The sequence below is a fragment of the Erinaceus europaeus genome, chromosome 12, assembly GCF_950295315.1.
Source record: "Erinaceus europaeus chromosome 12, mEriEur2.1, whole genome shotgun sequence".
In the NCBI taxonomy this organism is placed as follows: Eukaryota; Metazoa; Chordata; class Mammalia; order Eulipotyphla; family Erinaceidae; genus Erinaceus; species Erinaceus europaeus.
In genome coordinates this window covers 38,782,440-38,803,839 of record NC_080173.1, presented here as the reverse complement: position 1 = coordinate 38,803,839, position 21,400 = coordinate 38,782,440, and the positions used below count along the sequence as shown (strand labels likewise).

Sequence of the window (21,400 nt, the reverse complement as noted above, 5' to 3'; positions counted from 1 at the left end):
AGCAGACAAGATTCCCACCCCATAGAACTGACAGCCAGAAGGAGTGCATGTGAAATGCAATCAGAACAAAATGTTATTGTACATAGGGACCTGGAAGAAGTCTATTATGTGCCCAGCTTATGTTACCTGGTAATTATTGGGACTATCCTGTAGAATTAAAGGACTATAGAAAGGGAACATAGTTCTTAATAAAAACAATAATATAGCCAGGCAACAGGATATGATCTGACATTTAAAGCATAGGTAAGAGCTGGTGGAATAGCTTATTTGGATAGTACACTGCTTTGCTATGTGTGTGACGCAGGTTCAAGGACAGCTCCACTGTGTTGAACAAAAATTCAGTGCTTCAGTCTCTTCACTCTCTCTGCCTCTGTCTTATCTATCTGTATCTACATCATTATCATTTTCATTATTATTACAAACTTATTTTGCCACCAGGATTATCACTGAGGCTCACTAAGAATCCACCATTCCTGATGGCCATTCTCCTCCACACACCCCTTTTTTTCTTCTATTTTATTTGATAGGACAGACAGAATTGGAGAGATAGAAAGATAGATAAGATACCTGCAGCACTGCATCATCAGTGGTTTGTGAAGCGTCTCTCCTGCAGGTGGGGAGTGGGGCTTGAACCTGATCCTTGTGCATGATAATGTGTGTGCTCATTGGGTGCACCACCACCCAGCCCCCTAAATTTTATTAATAAAATGAAAACACAGTTTTTAAAAAGTTGCAAGGGGTTTGGGCAGTAGCGCAGAGGTTTAAGTGCACATGGCACAAAGCACAAGGACTGGTGTGAGGATCCCCATTTGAGCCCCCAGCTTCCCACCTGCAGGGAGGTCCCTTCACAAGCAGTAAAACAGGTCTGCAGGTGTCTGTCTTTTTCTCCCCCTCTCTGTCTTCCCCTTCTCTCTCCATTTCTCTCTTTCCTATCCAACAACAACAACATCAATAACAACAATAGTAATAGCCACAATAACGATAAAACAGCAAGGGCAACAAAAGGGGAAAAATTAGCCTTCAGGAGCAGTGGATTTGAAGTGCAGGCCCCAACCCCCCAGCAATAACCCTGGAGGCAAAAAAAAAAAGTTGCAAAAGCAAAATAAGTGTGGCATCATACACATTGTAGTAAAATATATGTTAATTGTAGGAGTGCATCCATATGTCATTGATGAAAAACCCTTCATGGAATGACCACACAGTAAATGGAGAATGTTGCACTTATTTTCTAGAGAGGAGAGAGACTGAGGCTTTACTAAATCCCTGTTAAAGTGAAAATATTTAGCAAATGTGGCAAATTTTTACCATTGTTAAATCTTCTGAGTGGTCATCATAACTTTGAGTGCTTTTCTGTACTTTAAAAATATTTACTTATTTAAAATTGAAAAGACAAGGCAGCCAGGTGGTAACATGCTCAGTTGAGCACAACTGGACCCAGGTTTCAGACCCTGCTCTCCACCTGCAAGGGGAAAGCTTCATAAGTTGTGAAGCAGGTCTAGAAGTGTCTCTCTTCCTCTCCCCCTCTCTATCTCCTCATCACTTCTCAATTTTTCACTCTCTGATCAGATAAAAATGAGAAAAAATGGCTCCCAGGAGTGGTGGATTCGTTGTGTAGATACAATAACCCTGGTGGAAAAAAAAATTTTTTTTTGAAAAGTCAAAATGAGTGTGCTGTTTCTCCTGTGAAGGATGCATAAACATTTCTGTGTCTTGAGCTGACTTGTATTTTCTCTTCCTCTTGTACTCTAAGGAAACATTTGTAACAAAGTATTTGGTGACTGAAAAGATTTGCGGCTGTGGGTTATCAGATTCTGGGGCACTGCTCCTGGACCACCAGCAGAGGGTGCTGCTCTATAGCAGACCAGAGGCAATCTCTCTCCTGGTGCAGTCCTGCTCAGCCAGGGAGGCAGTTGTAGCAGTGTATACAGCTTGCTTTATGGCTGCAGAAAGAGGAACAGAATCTACTCACTTTTCTCTAGAAGTTCATAGCCTTGGCTATCTCTGAAACTGAGAATACAAAATTGCTGCTGGGTGCATTCCAGAAAGTCTCCATCCAGTTGCATGGATGAGCCTTATGTGAGGCTTTCCTTTCTCTTTATCTGACCAGACAACCTTCCTTTATTCCAGGTAGAGAAGGATTATTCTTACCTGAAGGAATTGTGTGACCATCAAGCAGAACAACTGAGCAGGACCAGCCTCAAACTGCAGGAGAAATCCTCTGAGAATGATGCAGAGATCAAAGATATGAAGGAAACCATCTTTGAACTAGAAGACCAGGTGGAACAACATAGAGCAGTCAAGTTGCATAATAATCAGCTTATCAGTGAGCTAGAAAGTAAGTGTGACATGGGGACCAGGTTTGAGTGAGGGAGAGGGGATTGGTTGGTAGCAAACTGGGTAGAACATGCACATCACTGAGTGAAAGGACCCCTGTTCACGCCCCCGTCTCCACCTGCAGGAGGTGACCTTCATGAGCCGGAAACCAGCACTTTGGTGTCTCCCTATCCTCTCAATTTCTTTCTGTCTCTGTAAAAAGTAATAAATTATAAAATGACCACTAGGAGTGATGAATTCATGTAGCCATTGAGCCCCAGCAATAACCCTGGTGGCACTTTAAAAAAAAGGGGGGTGAGAGGGAGTAAGATACAAAGAAATCAGCAACAGTGGGTACTATAGGAAGGTTTGTGAGAATGTGTGTTGCCTGGAGCTTAATAAAAGACTTCTAGTAAGAATGACACCTTAAAAAAAAAAATTGACTAGGGGCCAGGAAGATGGCTCAGTGTTGGTGGGTGGAGCATATGCCTTACCATTCATGAGGCCCTGGGTTTAATCCCCTGCACCACCGGGACAGCACTGAAGGAACTCCATAGTGGAGTGGTACTTGAGTGCTTTATCTTTCTCCCCTTCTGTATCTCCCTCAATAAAATTTTTAAGCAGAATAATTAATCTCTTAAGCTAAACTACAAGCTGGATGACATAGAAGAAGAGATTATTGAGTGTAAGTCAACAGCGTATAATAAACATGCATTATAGAAAGAAGCAGATGTGTTTTGTAGAGTCAGATACACTGTGTGAGCCATGCTGCTGACCACACTCCTCAGGTGTTTTGCAGTTTGTTGTTTTTAAGGTCTGACAGATAGGAAGATGGATGACCTTGTCAGACTGATAGGAACACCATGTGCTCTCCATCTCAGGGAGAAAACAGGTTTAGGGTGTGTCTCGATGAGGGCAGGGTATCAAGTAATTTAGAGATATTGGCCACTTAACTGCTAAAGAAACCTCAGTACATGGCTATTTAAGCACTCATTGTTAGCTTGAAACGAGGAAAAGTGGTTTTTAAAGAGGTTAAACAGTGCTTATTTTGTCCCAATACATCCTATCAAATGATCACATATGAAGTATCTGCTTTCCTAACAAAAAACTAATGCACAGCTTTTTCAGTGACAAGTAGTGGTGGCTGAAAATAGCTTAGTTGGTTCCCCCAACCTGTTGAGTGTTTCCTGGTTGTTTGTGGACTCCATTTCTATGACTTCACCAGCTTGCCATTATGTGCTTGTGACCCCCCCCCTCAAGTCAATAGCCATGGTGCTTTGGGAGGCATCCAAAAGTAGTGAAGTATCTGTGTCTCCCAAAGTGCACTCCCAGCTCAGGTTCAACAAGAGGATGGTCCACCTTCTTGTTCAGCTCTCCTTTTTCTTTCTTTCTGTTTTGCCCCCAGGGTTATTGCTTGGGGCTCAGTGCCTGTACCACCAATCCACTGCTCCTGGAGACTTTTTTTTTTCCCTTTAGTTGCCCTTGTTGTTTTATCATTGTTGTGGTTATTATTATTATTATTATTGTTGGATAGGGGGCAGAACAGAGAGAAATGGAGAAAGGAGGGAAGACAAAGGGGGAGAGAAAGATAAACACCTGCAGACCTGCTTCACCACTTGTGAAGCGACCCCCCTGCAGGTGGGGAGCCACGGCCCTGAACCAGGATCCTTATGCTTGTGGTCCTTGTGCTTTGTACCATGTGCGTTTAACCCGCTGCACTACCACCCAACCCCCCTCAGCTCTCCTTTTTCATGTTTGACTTAGTACCTTTTTTTGTTTGTTTCTATACTTTTGCTGGTTATTTTACTGTTTAAAATGGCTCTAAAAAGTGTAATCTAATGCTTCCCAGTGTTGTTAAGTGCCGGAAAACTTCAGAGCATCCTATGGAGTTATGGTCCATACAGACCAGACCTATGCTGGTCTCTCACTTTGGAACAGACAGAAAAATGGCAAAAATCTATGAACTTATGAATAGTTATTTTTGTCTTTTTTGTTTTTCATATCATGGCAACAGCTTTATTGTGAACCTGGAAACCAAAGAAATCTGCAGTTGTATTGTCTGGGGTGAGGCAAGCGTTAAGCCCTTTTGGGCTAGTTCCCCATGACTCGCAGGGCTCAACAGTTCACCCACATTTAAGCTTAGATGACTGGCAGCTGCATGATGGGAATCAGAGGCAGGAAGAGAGGGGGGGGGCTTGTCCTTAGCTAGGGAGCATGTCCCATCACTGGTAGAACAGTTAGAGTTGCCCCCAGCCCCATCCTGTGCCCCCTGGAGACTCCTAATTCTGTGGGTTACAATCTGGGACTTGAGCATCTGCTCCTTCAGAATGCTTCCCAGGTGCCTACAAGGTGTGAGAAACCCCACCTCTAGGGGCTGGTCTAAAAGTCCCAATTGTCTAGTCTCCGCTGTACAGGAGCTCCTTTCCTCTTGGTGGGTAAGGACTTTCAGGACAACTGTGAATGACAATCATAAAGTCAAGACATTATGTAGTAAGTATGAAAAGCTGTTGCCACAGTGCTGCATGGTAGCAAGTGAGGTTATAACCTAAGCTTTGTTTATTTTCCACATCATCCTATTTTCTTTTTATATATATATATTTTTTATTTATTTCCTTTTGTTGCCCTTGTTTTATTATTGTAGTTATTATTGTTGTTGTTGTTGGATAAGACAGAGAGAAATGGAGAGAGGAGGGGAAGACTGAGAGGGGGAGAGAAAGATGGATACCAGCAGACCTGCTTCACTGCTTGTGAAGCGGCTCCCCTGCAGGTGGGGAGCCGGGGCCTCGAACTGGGATCCTTACACCAGACCTTGCGCTTTACACCACCTGTGCTTAACCCTCTGTGCTGCCGCCCAACTCCCCATCCTATTTTCTGTCTTGGAAGAACCTCCTGCTCTCTGTCTTCAGGGAGCTGGATTGGGGTTTGTACTAGAACCTACAAGCCTTAAGGCCAGTCACAGAATGCAGCACTGCCCCCTGCCTGGGTCATCCCATTTGCCTTCTCCAGAGAATCTCGCCTCTTTCCCAACCCGTCTGACCTTTTGTGTTTAGGCAACGTGATAAAGCTAGAGGAGCAGAAGTTAGATCTGGAGCGGCAGCTGAAGACTCTGACCAAGCAGATAAAGGTAAGGTGTGCTTACTGCAGGGCAAGGAACCCTCTCCACCCTGATCCTACCAAGTATCTTTCAAAAGCACTTTGATAATCCTCTCCAGCCTGTTTTATCATAGCACGTTTCCCTCTCATGGGGCTAAATGAGACTAAAGTTGATTTGGATGTGTGTTGGGGGTAGGGAGCATGGTGGCAGTAGTAGAGTGATAGCATCATGGTCATACAAAAGACTGTCATGGGGAGTCGGGCGGCAGTGCAGCAGGTTAAGCGCAGGTGGCACAAAGCGCAAGGACTGGCCTAAGGATCCCGGTTCGAGCACTTGGCTACCCACCTGCAGGGGAGTTGCTTCACAGGCAGTGAAGCAGGTCTGCAGGTGTCTATCTTCCCCCTCTCTGTCTTCCCTTCCTCTCCATTTCTCTCTGTCCTATCTAACAATGACAACATTAATAACAATAATAACTACAACAACAATGAAAAACAAGTACAACAAAAGAGAAAATAAATAAAATATAAAAAGAAAATTAAAAAAAAAAAAGACTTATGACTGGGACTCTGAGGTTGTAGGCTCACTCCCCAGGTACCACCTTAAAGCCAGAGCTGAGCAGTGCATCAGATGGAGTGGAGTGGAGTGGAGTGGAGTGGAGTGGAGTGGAGTGGAGTGGAGTGGAGTGGAGTGGAGTGGAGTGGAATGAAGTGGAATGGAGTAGAATAGAGTGGAATGGAGTGAAATGGATTGGAATACTGGCAGGCAGTGAAAGGAAAGCAGCTGTTTAGTTTTGGCATAGAGACCTCTGGTAACACAGAGGTCTAATTCTCTCTGTGCTGTTGCCCACACTGTAGGGCGGTAAAGCAGTGCCTCCTTTGGTGCTGCTTACTCAGTTTGCCCAGGGACACCTCGGGCCCTGGCACTGACACTTACTGTCTGCCGTTCCTTTTTCAGGAGGAGACAGAAGAGTGGCGGCGCTTCCAGTCCGACTTGCAGACGGCAGTGGTCGTGGCCAACGATATCAAGTGTGAAGCCCAGCAGGAGCTGCGCACCGTGAAGAGGCGGCTGCTGGAGGAGGAGGAGAAGAATGCCAGGCTGCAGAAGGAGCTGGGGGACATGCAGGGCCATAGCAGGTGGGTGCCAGCAGAGCCTGGCTGCTGACTCCTAGGACCTCACACACAGGGCTTGGTTTCCCGCTTCCTTACTGTGCTTGGCCCCAGCCACATCTGGAGACAGGATACTTTACTATTTTTGTGCCAAAGTCCAAGCTCTTTTCTAGGCTCACTTCCACTGTTGCCACTGCTCCACAGCTTAGAGTTTTCTATCCAGGGCTCATTCACTGGGCCTGAGGAGCTAAGAATAGTCTTCATTTCCTTAGGTGCAAAAATTCTGGCCAGATGTGCACCCAGGTGGACTGAAGTCACACCCAGGATGCTTCTTCAGTCAGTTGAGAGGGAGGGACATACAGACTCAAGCAGACAGTAGCAACACTTGTGACTGTCACTCTTGCCAAAGGCCAAAGCTGGGCTTGCTCCCAGGGAACACCTTGGACCCTGGCACTGTTGTATGCAGACTGTCATTCCTGGTGGCAGTGGGCAACTGCTACCAGGTAAAGGACTAGTTCCTTCTGGCTACAAAAGGATGATTGTGGGGAACATACACCTGCTAGTTCATATGTGACTTTCACATTCTTGAGAGCTTGTTTGGAGGTTCTAGCAGGGGAGCACAGCTACTCATATACCCTCAACTGAAGACTGGTCCATCTCTATTCAGGGAAGGCCGTCCTCTTCGACCATGTGCGCAGCTTCGGGAGGGACGCACATGGAGCAGTGAGGGAGGAAGGGGACACCCGCCTAGCCAGCCAGATCAGCAAAATCAACCCTGGCGATTGCAGCCAGATCGGCCTCACATCCGACTTTCACATTCTTAAAGAAGGGAAATCATACCAAGCATTACCCCTCCAAGAATTCCTCTCAACAGAAGAAAGTATTCCTACCTCATGCTGAACTCTGAGTTCATTATGATTTTTCTTATTTTATTATATATATATTTTGCCACCAGGATTATCTCTGGGGCTCAGTGCCTGCATGACATTCATCATGACATTCATCATGACATTCATCATGGCTACCCCCATCTCTTTTATTTTTTTATATTTATTTATCTACTTATTTACAGAGACAGAACTTGAGAGAGAGGGGGGAATAGAGAGCTGCATCACTGCTATACCACTTATGAAGCTTCTCTTCTGCAGGTGGGGACCTGGGGCTTAAACCCAGGTCCTTACACGTGGTGATATGTGTGCCACTGCCCAGCCCCAGAGTTTACTATTATTTAAAATGCAAATGGAAGGGTAGGGGAGGTAGCATAATGGTTATACAAAAAGTCTATGATGCTTGAGTCCTAGGTTCAATCCCTTATGCCACCATAAGCCTAAGCTGAATAGTGCTCTGGTAATAAATAAATAAATAAATAAATAAATAAATAAATAAATATTCAAATGGCTTACAAATAAGACCAGAAGCAGGCTTTAACTAATATAGAGTCACCTTTCTCCCATCAGGAATAAATATGCTTATCATTATTGAGATTCTTGGATATTGTGAGTTATTTTTTTAAATCATCAGGCATCTTTCAAATGACAAATGCATTTTCAAGTCCAACTTAGTGGGTTATGAATGTTGACTCTTACAGATTTCCCTATGACATTTTGTCAAAGTCAGGAAAGTTGTTTCTTGGCTAGATCTAGAATTCTCAGTTCTAATCTGATGTCTTATCAGGGACCCCATGACACTGGGAAGAGTAAATGTCTTTTCAGAATTCTGTTTTGCTTCCCTTACCAAAAACTTGCTCCAGTGAATTCCTCATTTATTCAGGACTTTCATATGAAATAACCTCTAGTGAAGGATCAAGATAAGGTATGTGGCTAGTTTCACAATCCACTCTTGAAAATGAAGATCATTCTTTCATAGCCACGCCCTGAGCACCAGAGCATGTGCTTTTTTAAGTTAAGGGAAAAGGCAAACAGGGAAACTTGATCTTGTGCTCCCTAACGAAGTGATCACAGGTTCATTCTAGTTCGCTTTTTATGGATTTGCTTTTGTTCATTTTGTTTGTCTCATTTCTATACTGTGTGCCTTTGGAAGATAAACCAAGTTATAACTTGCATCACTTCGTGTATACATTATTTTAAAGGTGAAGGATAAATTCTGACTTTATGTAATGGTCCTGAATAAGTTAGTATTGTATGAGATACTACCTGCCTCTCCCCACCCTCCTCCTATTCTCTCTCTCTGTCTCTTTCTCTCTCTCTCTTTGTCCCTCTCCCTCTCTGACAGAGAGGCAGAGAGAGAGAGTGAAAGGTCATGCTACTAGAAGCTTCCTTCAGTCCAGTGGGGGCTGGGCTCAAACCTGGGTCATGTACATGGCAGAGCAGTACACTATTCGAGTGAGCTATTTTACCATACTAAGGTGCTGCATTTCTTGTATAGAGTCTTAAAATGCAAGCAAGATTATACAACTGGAACTCACTATGATGGGGAATCTCTGTTGCTTGTGTCTCAACTGTTTTTCATATGTGAAGTCTCTTTAAATTGAGCATCACTTTGAAACACACACACACACACACACACACACACACACACACACACACACGGTATATTTCTCTCAATTTTCCAAAGGTTTGAAAAAGTACTTCCCAAATCCAACAGTTTAATCCCTGATTACGGACATTTTGGAATCTGAGCACTGACTCCTGTCTCAGACAGGGCATATTGCTGAAAACATTTTAGGTGTCAGAATATTTTCATCTTATCTTGCATGGGCCAGACAACTGACAGTGCTTGTTTCTTGTTCTACCTTGTGCTTTTCTAGCAAGTTGCCCTTTTTATTATTTTTTAATTTATTTTATTTTTATTTATAAAAAGGAAACACTGACAAAAACTATAGGATAAGAGGGGTACAACTGTACACAATTCCACCACCAGAATTCCGTATCCTATCCCCTCCTGGATAGCTTTTTTTTTTTTTTAATTGTTGCCCATTCTAAAGAGTTGACTTTCTGAAAGCTACTGGCTGATGACTCAGCTACTTCCCGAAGAGACCCACTTGAGCAAGACTCGAAACTAGCCCACACCCTCCAAGGCCCTGAGAGGCAACCTTGTTGGTGTCTCTGGGCTGAGTGAGTTCAGAGAACTAATAAGACTTTTACAGTTCTCTCGGGAGAACTCAATTTGTCTTTCTTGATTCAGCCAAAGATAATTAACACCTTGGCGGTGACAGAGGACCCACATTCTCACTCTGCATACATAGAGGGACATCTGAGAGAATGTATTATCAGAGAGCAGGAGGGAAAATGAAGCCTTTTGTCTAATTGAACATTTATTAACAAGAACTCAATAACTGAAACAGAGTGAAATATTATTTACCTTAGTGTTTTAGATAATGCTAGAACTGCTCATTAAGCAATCTTCACGTCCAGTACATCTTCTTTCCTTCTCTTTCTTTTTTTACATAGATAGATAGATAGAGATATATATATATAGATAGATAGATAAATAGGGATAGGACAGAGAGAGAAAATGAGAGGGACAGAGGATATAGAGAAGGAAAGAGACAGACACCTTCACTGTTTCAGTGCTTGTGAAGCATACCCTCTACAGGTGAGGACCAGGGACTTGAGCCCTAGTCCTTGCACATGGTAATGTATATGCTCAACCTGGTGCCATCGCCTGCCTCCCCACTTCTGGTATGTTTTCAAAGTTGTTTTTGTTTCCAAGTCAGAACTGCTTACATTGGAGTACTTGGAAAATAAGACTATTGACAGGTTCACCACTTGCTAGCAAAGCCTCCTTGCCAACCTCAGTTCCTTCCTCTGTTCGGTGAGTGGATGAAAGCAGGTCGTGTTTTAGGGTCTACTTTTCTCTGAGACTAGTGGATCATATGACTTTTCTCTGATGAAGAGCCTGGGGTTGATGTGTCAATAATTCTCTCTCTGCCATGAAGGCCTTCCAAACTCACATTTTAACAGGTGTGTGGACCTCATCTTCTTTTTCTGGAAGTCTGAATAAGTCAGGTTCTTTGGATGGACCTAGAAATGATGTTTTGCCAAGGATGTATAAGTTAATGCATAAAAAAAAAAAAAAGGGACCAAACAACTCTGTCTGCTCTGATTTCTTTCAGTTTTGAGCATTAAATAGAAAGACTAAGGACCAGGGTGACAGCTCACCAGGTAGAGCTCATGCCTTGCCATGCACATGGCCCAACACCAAATGGGAGTGCCACAAACTAGGAGAAGCTCCAGAGCTGTGAAGGCGCTTCTCTCTCTGCCTCTCTATATAAATAGAAAAGATAAAAAATAAAAACTTGGGGGATCGGGCGGTGGCGCAGTGGGTTAAGCGCATGTGGCGCAAAGCGCAGGGACCGGCGTAAAGATCCCGGTTCGAGCCCCCGGCTCCCCACCTGCAGGGGAGTCGCTTCACAGGCGGTGAAGCAGGTCTGCAGGTGTCTATCTTTCTCTCTCCCTCTCTGTCTTCCCCTCCTCTCTCCATTTCTCTCTGTCCTATCCAACAACGAATTGCGTCAACAAGGGCAATAATAATAACCACAACGAAGCTACAACAAGGGCAACAAAAGGGGGGAAAAATAAATAAAAAAATAAAAATAAAAAAATAAAAACTTGGTCCAGGACTGGTGAAATTATGCATGTACAAGACCCCAGGTCTTAAAAAAAAAAAAAAAGTGAGCAAGAGAAAAAAACATTGAAATTAATACTTCAAAACTAAAGCATCAAGGGGATGCTGGTGGTGGTGCACCTGGTTGAGTGCAAATGTTACCATGCTCAAGGACCTGGGTTCAAGCCCCTGGTCCCTACCTGCAGAGCGGAAGCTTCCCAATTGGTGAAGCAGTGCTACAGGTGTCTCTCTGTTTCTCTCCTTATCTCTCATTCCCTCTTGATTTCTGACTGTTTCTATCCAGTAAATATAGATAATTAAAAAAAAAAAAAAAAAGTAAAGCATCAGTACTTTTCCTGAAAAGTCAAGTCCTGGGACATTAGCACAGCGTACACACAGAGAGCAGCTGAACTGGATGACGTGAAGGACCATAAACCATCTCTCTAGTGATCCACTGTTGGTGGCAGTACATGTCACAAGCCCTGAACTGGTCGACAGATACCTCTGCCCACTTTCTCTGGCTCTGAAACAGGAAAGACTACTATTTTTAGGGTGACTTACTCAAATCCTTGCTGTATTTTTCATAAGACTAATGAGCGCCTACGAAAAACATCTTTACACAGAGATCATTGCAAACACTAAGCATCTGTGCCAAACCAGACATGTTGGCTTCCCAAGTAGAATGTCTGCAACTCAAAGCACGTCTTGCTCGCACTCCTGGCTCTGGCGTGAGCAGCATGGTGACTTAACACTCTCCGTGAGCTGGCTTTTAACTCTGTGCACCCGTGTGCACCCGTGTGCTCTGCCTCACATCCTCATGTGTGACTGTCGCACCCTCTGTTTCATCTTCACCGCACTAGTGTCTCACACACCAGTGTTATGTAGCTGTAATCGGAGAGGGAAATGAGGACTCGGGAGGCACCAAGTTTCATATCTCTCATGCCCCATCCTCAGCCCTGATGTAGGGGGATCAGCTCTCCTGGGGTCGGGGGTGGGGGGTCCCTGCACCTCACATCAGCACCCACCATGCCAAGGGCATTTTATATGGCTCTGTAGTCTTCTGTGCCAGCAAGCATAACTTATTTTGCTGTCATTATACATAGTTTTCTTTGTTTGAATTTGTATTTATGGCATTGGATACATAGCCTCTAACTTCCTAAAAATGTTTTTTATCACATCTGAGGGATTCACATGAGGCATACAGAGAGAGAGAGAGAAAGAGAGAGAGAGGACCACTTTGGCACATGCAATGCCAGGGATCAGACCCAGAACTTCAGGCATACAACTCCCTTGCTCTACCAATTGAGCCACTTCCCCAACCACAGTGTAGCTGTTAGGTTTATTTATTTATGTATTTACTTATTTTTTATTATAGCCACCAGGTATTAGTGTCAGCACTATAATCCACTGCTTCTGGCAGCCATTTTAAAAATATTTTTTCTTTTAGCTTTTTTTTTTTCCTTTATTTTTTATTTGATAGAACACAGAGAAATTAAGTGTGGCAGAGGAGACAGAAATACAGACACTTGCAGACTTACTTCACCACTTCTTAGCCTTCCCACCTTCAGGTGGGGAGCAAGGGCTTGAACCCAGATACTTGCACATGGCAATGTGTGCACGCCTCCTCTAATGTTAAAGAACTATGTCTGCTTTACCACTCTCAGACCTCATTGATACATACTGGCTTTGAAATGTGGGTCAAGGGACTGGGGAGACAGCATAGAGATTATGCAAAAGATTATCATGCCTGAGGTTCTGAGACCACAGGTTCAATCTACAGCACCACTATAAGCCAGGAGTTGAGCGGTGTTCTTTCTCTTTATCTTCCTGTTTGTATCCCTCTCATTAATAAACATAAATTAATTAATTATATTTTAAAAGAAAGTAAACACATAAGATTTCCCCTAACCCCTTGGGATTTTCATACTGCAATAATAAAAGGAGTTTGCTTTTTCCTCTTCTTTTTTGTCCTTGACTGCTGGATACTGCAGGCAAACAGTGGACACTTTGTAAGTGATTTTGTTCACCCTGGACATGTCCACTCTGCCCACACAGTTGTCTGGTAACAGGGCCAGTGGAGGAGGCCTGACAACAGCATATCCTGTAGTTTTTGCCTCTTTCTCCTTCTGAAGACCTCTGACTTTCCAGAACTGGAACAGTACAAACTAAAACCTGTTGATCCTGTTCTGGATATTAACTTTTCCTTGTGTGACATTGTGAGCTATTAATCCTTCTGTCTGTAACCTACAATCATTAAATGACACCTTTTACCAGCCTCTTCCCTCCCATTTCTTTTTTCACAGCTCCATCATCTCTGTCAGCTAACAGAGCATGTGGTAGAAGAAAGACAGCCAAGTCCTTGCCATGATTGGAAACTACAGCCATTTTATATATATATATATATATGAAAGGGGGAATAATATAGAAGGGACATCACCTCTATTTTATAGAGTCAAATTGTCCCCCTGTAACATCCACTAATTGCACATGGAGTCATTGCTATCAAGTCTCCTCATCGTTTTTCTACATTTTGGAACAAGCTCATTGAATGATCAAGATGAGTCTTCTCCTCCCCCCCCCCCCCCCAAGATTCAGTAGTTTTCAATTTGGAACATCAAATGAAATTCTGAAAAATAAAAAAAAGATAGAAAATCCGTTGTGAATAAAATGTTTTTACAAGTGCTCAGGCAAAGTAGTGACGGATCAAATGCAGAGTGCTAGTGAGTGCAACCCAACTTCAACTCTGGGGACTTTTATTTTCACCCCTTCTTTTGAATGCATTGTTTGATCATCTTGGAATTGACACTATAAAATACAGGAAGTGTGAATTCTGCTTCCTTTATAAAGCCTTTGCATAGCTGAAGCGTGACTTCATTACTTCATCTGAAGCCAAGTCATCACTAAGTCTTGGTTCAATTTCCAGAATCTCTGTTGACCTTGACCTAAATAAATGTAGTTAAGCCAGATAAACACTCACAATGACAATAACAATTGTGACCTAACTGAAAAGTAGTGAACAGCATCTGCAACCAAGGCCTCAAGATGAAAACTTACCCTGCAAACGTAAAGACGTTGAAATCCGCAAGTGGATCACTCAAAGTGCCCCAAACTCTTATGTGTGGTTTTAAAATTTAGGAAGTACATGTCGCTTTGTGAAGATCTTTGTTGCATCTCTGATGCAACAGCCTCCTTGGGCAAAACTGACAGCATCGCTCGTGTAAGGAACTACTGTACAGTTTTGACAGAGCTGGGGCATAAGCTCCATTGTCAGGTGATAAGCATGAAAACAGTTGGGGCCAGGCATCCTCTTTAACTCAGGAGAACATTTTGTGGTGTCAGACAGGAAATCACAAAATAACTGGGAATTTTTCACTTGGTAGTGGGGAAAAAAAAAAAAAAAAGATGGTGATATCTCTGTAGACATTTGCTGTAGACATTTGCTAGAATTGCCCCATTGAAGAAGACATTGATACTAATACTATTGGAGATCTTTACCTCAGATTGAGAATTCCTAATATGATTTAAAACTCTTTTGCCAGGTATTTTCATATACTATCAAGAAAAATGCAACCTTAACATAAATTGCCTAACTGGCTTTGCACCCATCACACCTTGAGATCTCTTTACTCTGGGTACTATTGAATATTTTTGTATGTAAGTGTTCATAAAGTGCTAAATAAATATGTTGTTATTTAGAAACGTCTGTTGCTTGATTTTTCACTCTCTGGCTGTATTTTGCTGGACCTCTATGTTTTGTTCTAAAGTTTCTAGCATTTTACAGCAAGGTCAAATAGCTAGCATTTGGTGTGGAAGCAGGCTGGCTTACAGCTTAGTCCAAGTTGTAGAGAGGAGGCTGAACTTAAATGAGAATGTAATTTTGGGGGGAATGTAATTTTTAAAGTATTTTATAAATTCACTTTAAAGCAAAACCCTAGACTATCAGGAAACATAGTGCATGGACTCAAAGTCTAGATTTATCTTGTTGAAATTTAAGAGAAAATAGTTTAGTTATATAATATAATGACTTATGAAGTAATATTTAAGTGTGCTTGTAACAAAACGAAGATTCATAAGGAAAAATGTTAATCTTTCCCCCCTCCATTCCTCTTCCAGAAGGTAATCAATGTTAACAAAGTATGTTTTTGTTTTCCTTTCCTTTTATTCATATAGATATATGTAGAAGTCATCTTCATAATCAATATAAAAATGGGATTACATTTGAATAATACTCTGCATTTTCTCATTTCATGTGACATTGGATCAGGGCCATCTTTATAGGCATACATTTTTTAAATATTTTATTTATTTATTGGCTAGAGACAGAAAAGTTGATAGGGAGGAGGGGAAGATAGATAAGGAAAGAGAGAAAGTTACTTCCAGTACTATTTCACCATTTACGAAGCTTCTCCCCTGCAGGTGGGGACCAGGGGCTTGAACCTGCATCCTTATGTAGGTAACATGTGCCCTCTAAATGGTGTGCTCCTTTCATATACCTTTATATACAACATATATTTATTTATATATATTAGCAGATATTGGCAGATCACTTATATGAAACTTATGACATTTTACTCTTAGTGAGAATGTCCATTTATGTATAGCCTTAGCACCTGTGGATAGTATTAGTCTTCTTTTTTGTCAGTAAGATGAACAAAAATGCTTAAGTACTTTAGTTTGTGTTTCTCTGAGTATATTTTTATGTATATTATCCATTTGCATTTTCTTCTTCTGAGGGTTGCTAAATTAGCACTTCTGCTTACGTTTTTCATTGAGCTGATTATCATTTACAAATTAGTATTGAGGATGTGTTTATCCCAGTATATTATGGATCTATTGACTTTACCAGGTTTGTCAATTTTTTTTAGCTTTTATATGTAATATAGTCTGTTAGTGTTTTCCTTTACTGCTTAAGACTTTCCCTACCCTAACCTATTAAATAAATAGACTATTAAATAAATAAATAAATGTAGTCTGATGTGAAGTATGCTTCGTTTTCTTACAGACAGCAAGTCATGCCAGTACCATTTGTTATCCAAAAATACCCTTTACTCACTGAGTTTAAATTCCATCTTCACATTGTTCATTTCATTGAAATTCAGGAGGTTACATATTCACACATACCCTTGCCCTTTTTTCTTCCCCTCATGAGTTGGCTCTGCTTTAAAATATTTCAGTAGAACTACAAAGTTGCTGATAGCTTTGTTTAAATTCATCCATTTTTTTCTGTCCTCTTCCATATATATTTTTTGAGTTTTATGCTAAGGCAGATCCTATTAAGTGTGGTGTTATGTTTCCTGTTGATTCTGCTCCACTGAGATCCTTGTACTTGGCCTGACTACTATTCACCTCTTCTTATCCCTTAGGGTGAAAGTTCCTTAAATCAAATCTATGCTGCAGAGGCCAAGACAGATGTGCAGACAGCACAGAAGGGACAGGTGCCCAGTGAGGGAATCCACTGGAGAGTGGAGCCAGCCTTCTGACTCTAGTTTTGCTTGCCCTGCTGTCCATTTTCAGTGTGACTGTGGCTCTTCCCATCTGCCCAATTTGCTCCTGTCCCTGGTGTCTGGGATGAATTGTCCCTGACTCCTACAATAGCCAAACTTCACTGTGACAAGCCTTTTCTGTTTTATTTCTTTTTTTTTTTTAATTTATTTATAAAATGGAAACACTGACAAGACCATAGGATCAAGTTCTCTGCAAATTCTCCTTGCTTCCACTGCCTCTCTGACCTCTATTCAGAGATACCAATAGGGTTTCTTCCACATCTTCATGTTCTTAGAAAGAACATGTTCTGTGCTCACTTCGGCAGCACATATACTAAAATTGAAATGATACAGAGAAGACTAGCATTGCTCCTGCACAGGATGACATGCAAATTCATGAAGCGTTCCATATTAAAAAAGAAAGGAAAGAAAAGAAAGAAAGAACATGTTCTGTTTTCTTTCTGACACACACACACACACACATATTTATTCTCTATGAAGAAGAAATTCTTTGGTCTAAGGCATGCAGACAGTATCATTCTGTAGTTCCCAAGGCTGATGAAGGAGTTTTGCAGTGTATTTCTTTGGTTGTGATTCCTAGAATTTGGAGATTAATGTATTTTTATTCACTCCATTGTGTACTGGGCAAGTTTCTCAAGTGGCATGGTGATGTTATGGTATCTCCTCTATACGCTCCATCTCTCCCTGTATTCTCATTTCTCTGTGTGTCTGCTACTGAAAGAGATTTAAAAGAAAAAAAAAAAGGTGGGAGTCAGGCGGTAGCACAGCACGTTAATCACACATGGCACAAAGCAAAAGGACAGCATAAGGATCCCGGTTCAAGCCCCGGCTCCCCGCCTGGTGAAGCAGGTCTGAAAGTGTCTTTCTTTCTCTCCTCCTGTCTTCCCCTCCTTTCTTGATTTCTATGTCTTACCCAACAATATCAATGGCAATGGTAACAATGACGACAACAACAAGGGCAACAAAATGGGAACAAATGGCCTCCAGGAACAGTGCATTCGTAGTGCAGGCACCGAGCCGAGCCCCAGCAATAACCCTGGAGAAAAAAGAAAAAAAAAGACCACTGTGGGGAGTGGGGCAGTAGTGCAGTGGGTTAAGTGCCTGTGGCTCAAAGCACAAGGACTGGTGGAAGGATCCCAGTTCAAGCCCCGTCTCCCAGCCTGCAGGGGAGTCGCTTCACAGGCAGTGAAGTAGGTCTACAAGTGTCTGTCTTTTTCTCCCCCTCTCTGTCTCCCCTCCTCTCTCCATTTCTCTGTCTTATCCAACATCAACGACATCAATAACAACAACAATAATAATTACAACAATAAAACAATAAGGGCAACAAAAAGGAGAATAAATATTTTTTAAAAGGCCACTGGGAGTGATGGGACTGTACAGATACAAAAACCATGTGGCAAAAATAAATAAAATAGTAAGGTATTTGTATTCCAAGAATAGGGGAGATATCTCAGAGGTAGAGAGAGCATAGGACTTTGTACACATGAGGCCCCAGGTTTGTTTCCTGTAACTGCATATGCCAGAATTGAACAGTGGGCCAGTCTGTTCCCCCCCCCCCCAATTAAAAAAATCAAATAAATATTTGCTTTAAAGCTTTTTTGTAACTGGAGAAATAGCTCAACTAGTAGAGCACCACCTTTCCATGCCTGAGGTTCCCAGTTCAATCCCTAGTACTACTTGTGCTGGAATGGTGCTTTGGTGCCTGCGTGTGCATGTGCGTGCGTGCGCGTGTGTGCGTGTGCGTGTGTGTGTAATTCGTCTCTCTTCCCCATATGAAACTCTCTCAATGTAAAATATTTTTAAAAGGTATTTTCATGCTAATTGGTATCTTACCCTGTTTGTTTTTGTCAAAGTATGTATGCTTATGCTGAAATTCTCAAGTGAGATTCAGAAGACAATTTGGCACCAGAGAGACAAAAAGCTTCTGAAATTATCTGTGTAAGAGAAGACTCTAACACATACAATATATTGAACTCAGGACCCCATACTCTTAAATTCAGTGCCTTATCCACTGTGCCACTTCCCTGGCCTCAGAAAAACTTTTCAGTTTGCATCATGCATAACTGTAAGAAACGGTTTTGAGAAAAGCATATCTCAGCTAAGAGTATAGAATCACATAGGATGATTGACAGAACATAAGAGGCACAGAACTCCAGGTTACAAAGCTTCTGCTGGCTAGGCTGGGTGGGCAGAGTAACAGGAGATGTGGACTCCTTCTCTGTCTGAAATTTAAAAGAGGGGTAGGGGCCAAACAGTGGCATATTATGCACAAGGACCTGGAGTCAGCCTCCTGGTTACCATCTGCAGGGGGAAACTTGACAAATAGTGAAACAGTACTGCAGGTATCCCTCTCTTTCCACCTTTATCTCCCACTCCTCTCACAATTTCTGCCTGTCCTATCCAAAAAAAAAAAAAAAATGGCCCCCAAGATCAGTGGATTCATTGTACAGGTTTAGACCCATCAATAATCCTGGTGGTAATAAAAATTAATTAATTAGTTAATTAATGAAACAGCAGGAGGAAGTCCACTGGAACCCGTGGCACAAGTATGAGGCCCTGGCATGCACTAAGAAATGGGCATAAAGACAATGAAAATAAATATTTAGCACTTTTCTGAAATGAATTTTAGGAAGGAGTACTATCAGCTTTATAATTTGAGAACCCTGTTAATCCTTCGCAAGACATGCTTGCATTATAGAAAATCCAAGAAAGACTCATTTGTGTTCTTGTTTTAAACATGGCACAAAGTAGTATCTCATCTGAGTTTCACCTAAAAAAAGAGCAAACTTAAACTCTAAGAAGTAAGCCATTATATTAGAATACCATGTAAGCTCTACTCAGGTGATGTAAGGGATTTTCAAGTTTATATTCAGTTGATAATATGTTTGACTTTTTTTTTTTTTTTTTTGCCACCAGGGCTTTATCACTGGGGCTTGGTGCTTACATAACTCCACTGTTCCTAGTGGCCTTTTTTTTTTCTTATAGAGAAAGAGAGAGAAAGAAGAGCAACACCTGCATCACTGCTTCAACCACTCCTGAAGCTTACCCCTTGTAGGTGGATACTGTGGGTTTGAAATCTGGTGCTTGAGCATGGTGACATGTGCACTCTACCTTGCACACCCCACCTGACCCCATGATTTTGACTTTACAGACTGAATTTAGAACCTTTCTTCTGTATTCAGAGGCAGTAGGCAGCCTTTGGTAAGAAATGAAGAGAAGACAAAGGGAAAAATTATTTATTTATTTATGAGAGAGAGAGTAGGAAAGAACTAGAGCATCACACTGGCACATGTGATGCTAGAGATCAAACTTGGAACCTCATGCTTGACAGTCCAGTGCTTTTTCCACTATGCAACCTCCCAGGCCACAGTAAATAAATTTTGAAAAATGACTTTCCTTTACAGGATCCTCTGAATTTCTGAAAGGCCCTTTGCTAGCAAGTCCTTGACATGACTCATTAAGAAGTGCCCTACATAGGGAGTTGGGCAGTAGCGCTCTGGGTTAAGTGAAAGGACCAGCGTAAGGATCCCAGTTTGAGCCTCCGGCTCCCCACCTACAGGGAGTCCCTTTACAAGTGATGAAGCAGGTTTGCAGGTGTCTATCTCTCCCCCTTTCTGTCTTCCCCTCCTCTCTCGATTTCTCCCTGTTCTATCTAACAACAACATCAATAACAACAAGAGCAACAAGAGAAAATAAATAAATATAAAAAAAGAAGTGGCCTACGGGGGGCTGTGCAGTTCTTCTTCTAGCGTTTGCCCTTCTTCCGTAGCCAGTCAACAGCGTCAGGTTGAGCCTGATGTAAAGTTTCGAGACCTCCTTTGAATCTGGAGAGGTGGCAGTCGTTGACTATGTGGGTCATAGTCTGTCTGTAGCCACAGGGGCAGATCGAGTCATCTCTGGCTCCCCAGCGATGGCTGTGCAGTAGTGCAGCAGGTTAAGTGCACATGGCTCAAAGCACAAGGGCCAGCATAAGGGTCACGGTTCGAGCCCCCTGTTCCCCCACCTGCAGGATGGTCGCTTTGCAAGTGGTGAAGCAGGTCTGCAGGTGTCTTGTCTATCTTTCCCTCCTCCTCTCTGTCTTCCCCTCCTCTCTCGATTTCTCTCTTTCCTACCCAACAACAACAGCTATAACAACTACAACAAAGGCAACAAAATGGGAAAAAATGGTGTCCAGGAGCAGTGGAGTTGTAGTGCAGGCACCGAGCCCCAGCAGTAACCCTGGAGGCTGTTTCATCTTTTTAGATGGGCCAGAGCAGTAGTAGGAAACTTTTTTCCGCTTCTACCTCACCAGGCTTCATTCATTTTTCTACATGTTCTTTACTTGATTTTATATTGTTGTAGCACAATGAGGAAAACACAAAAACTAGTCACTCATTAGATTTAAAAAAAAATTTTTTAACCTTAGTACATTTCCAGTCTCTGAAAAGCTTGATGTTTTCTTCCAAAGGAGTCAGTGGCTTACTGTTTGTTTTTCATTTAGAAGAGTCTGTAGGGAGCAGAGTGGTTGAAGTATTTTAACTTCTGTTTCACTGGTTTTATTATATTCTCATTGACTGCAGAGCAACAAAAGTGTGCTTAGAGAATTAAGGGTAAATCAATTCAATCATGTAAGCTTATGTGTAGTAGATTAATTTCAAAAGGATCAGTAAATAAATAGTTCAGGGAGTCAGGTGGGTCAAGCGCACATGGCACTAAGTGCAAGTACTGGCTTAAGGATCCCAGTTCGAGACCCCAGCTCCCCACCTGCAGGAGAGTCGCTTCACAGTCAGTGAAGCAGGTGTGCAGGTGTCTATTTTTCTCTCTCCCCTCTGTCTTCC

General features: G+C 42.2%; 1 protein-coding gene and 1 non-coding gene across 7 annotated transcripts in view; both read left to right on the top strand.

Annotated features, from left to right (window-relative positions):
• SPECC1 (sperm antigen with calponin homology and coiled-coil domains 1) overlaps positions 1-21,400 on the top strand; it is a 340,972-nt gene that overhangs the window by 195,848 nt on the left and 123,724 nt on the right. For 5 of the 6 annotated variants that reach the window (XM_060203154.1, XM_007526170.3, XM_060203153.1 and 2 more), the window contains 3 exons: positions 2,128-2,335; positions 5,364-5,437; positions 6,362-6,540. In XM_060203154.1, the coding sequence (XP_060059137.1) occupies positions 2,128-2,335; positions 5,364-5,437; positions 6,362-6,540 (461 nt within the window). Of the gene's footprint in view, positions 1-2,127; positions 2,336-5,363; positions 5,438-6,361; positions 6,541-13,382; positions 14,779-21,400 lie in introns of those variants that run through there. The other variant, XM_016189603.2, reaches the window with a different exon arrangement.
• Positions 16,873-16,978, top strand: LOC132542247 (U6 spliceosomal RNA). Its single transcript, XR_009553352.1, has one exon. It is a non-coding gene; the product is annotated as a U6 spliceosomal RNA (small nuclear RNA).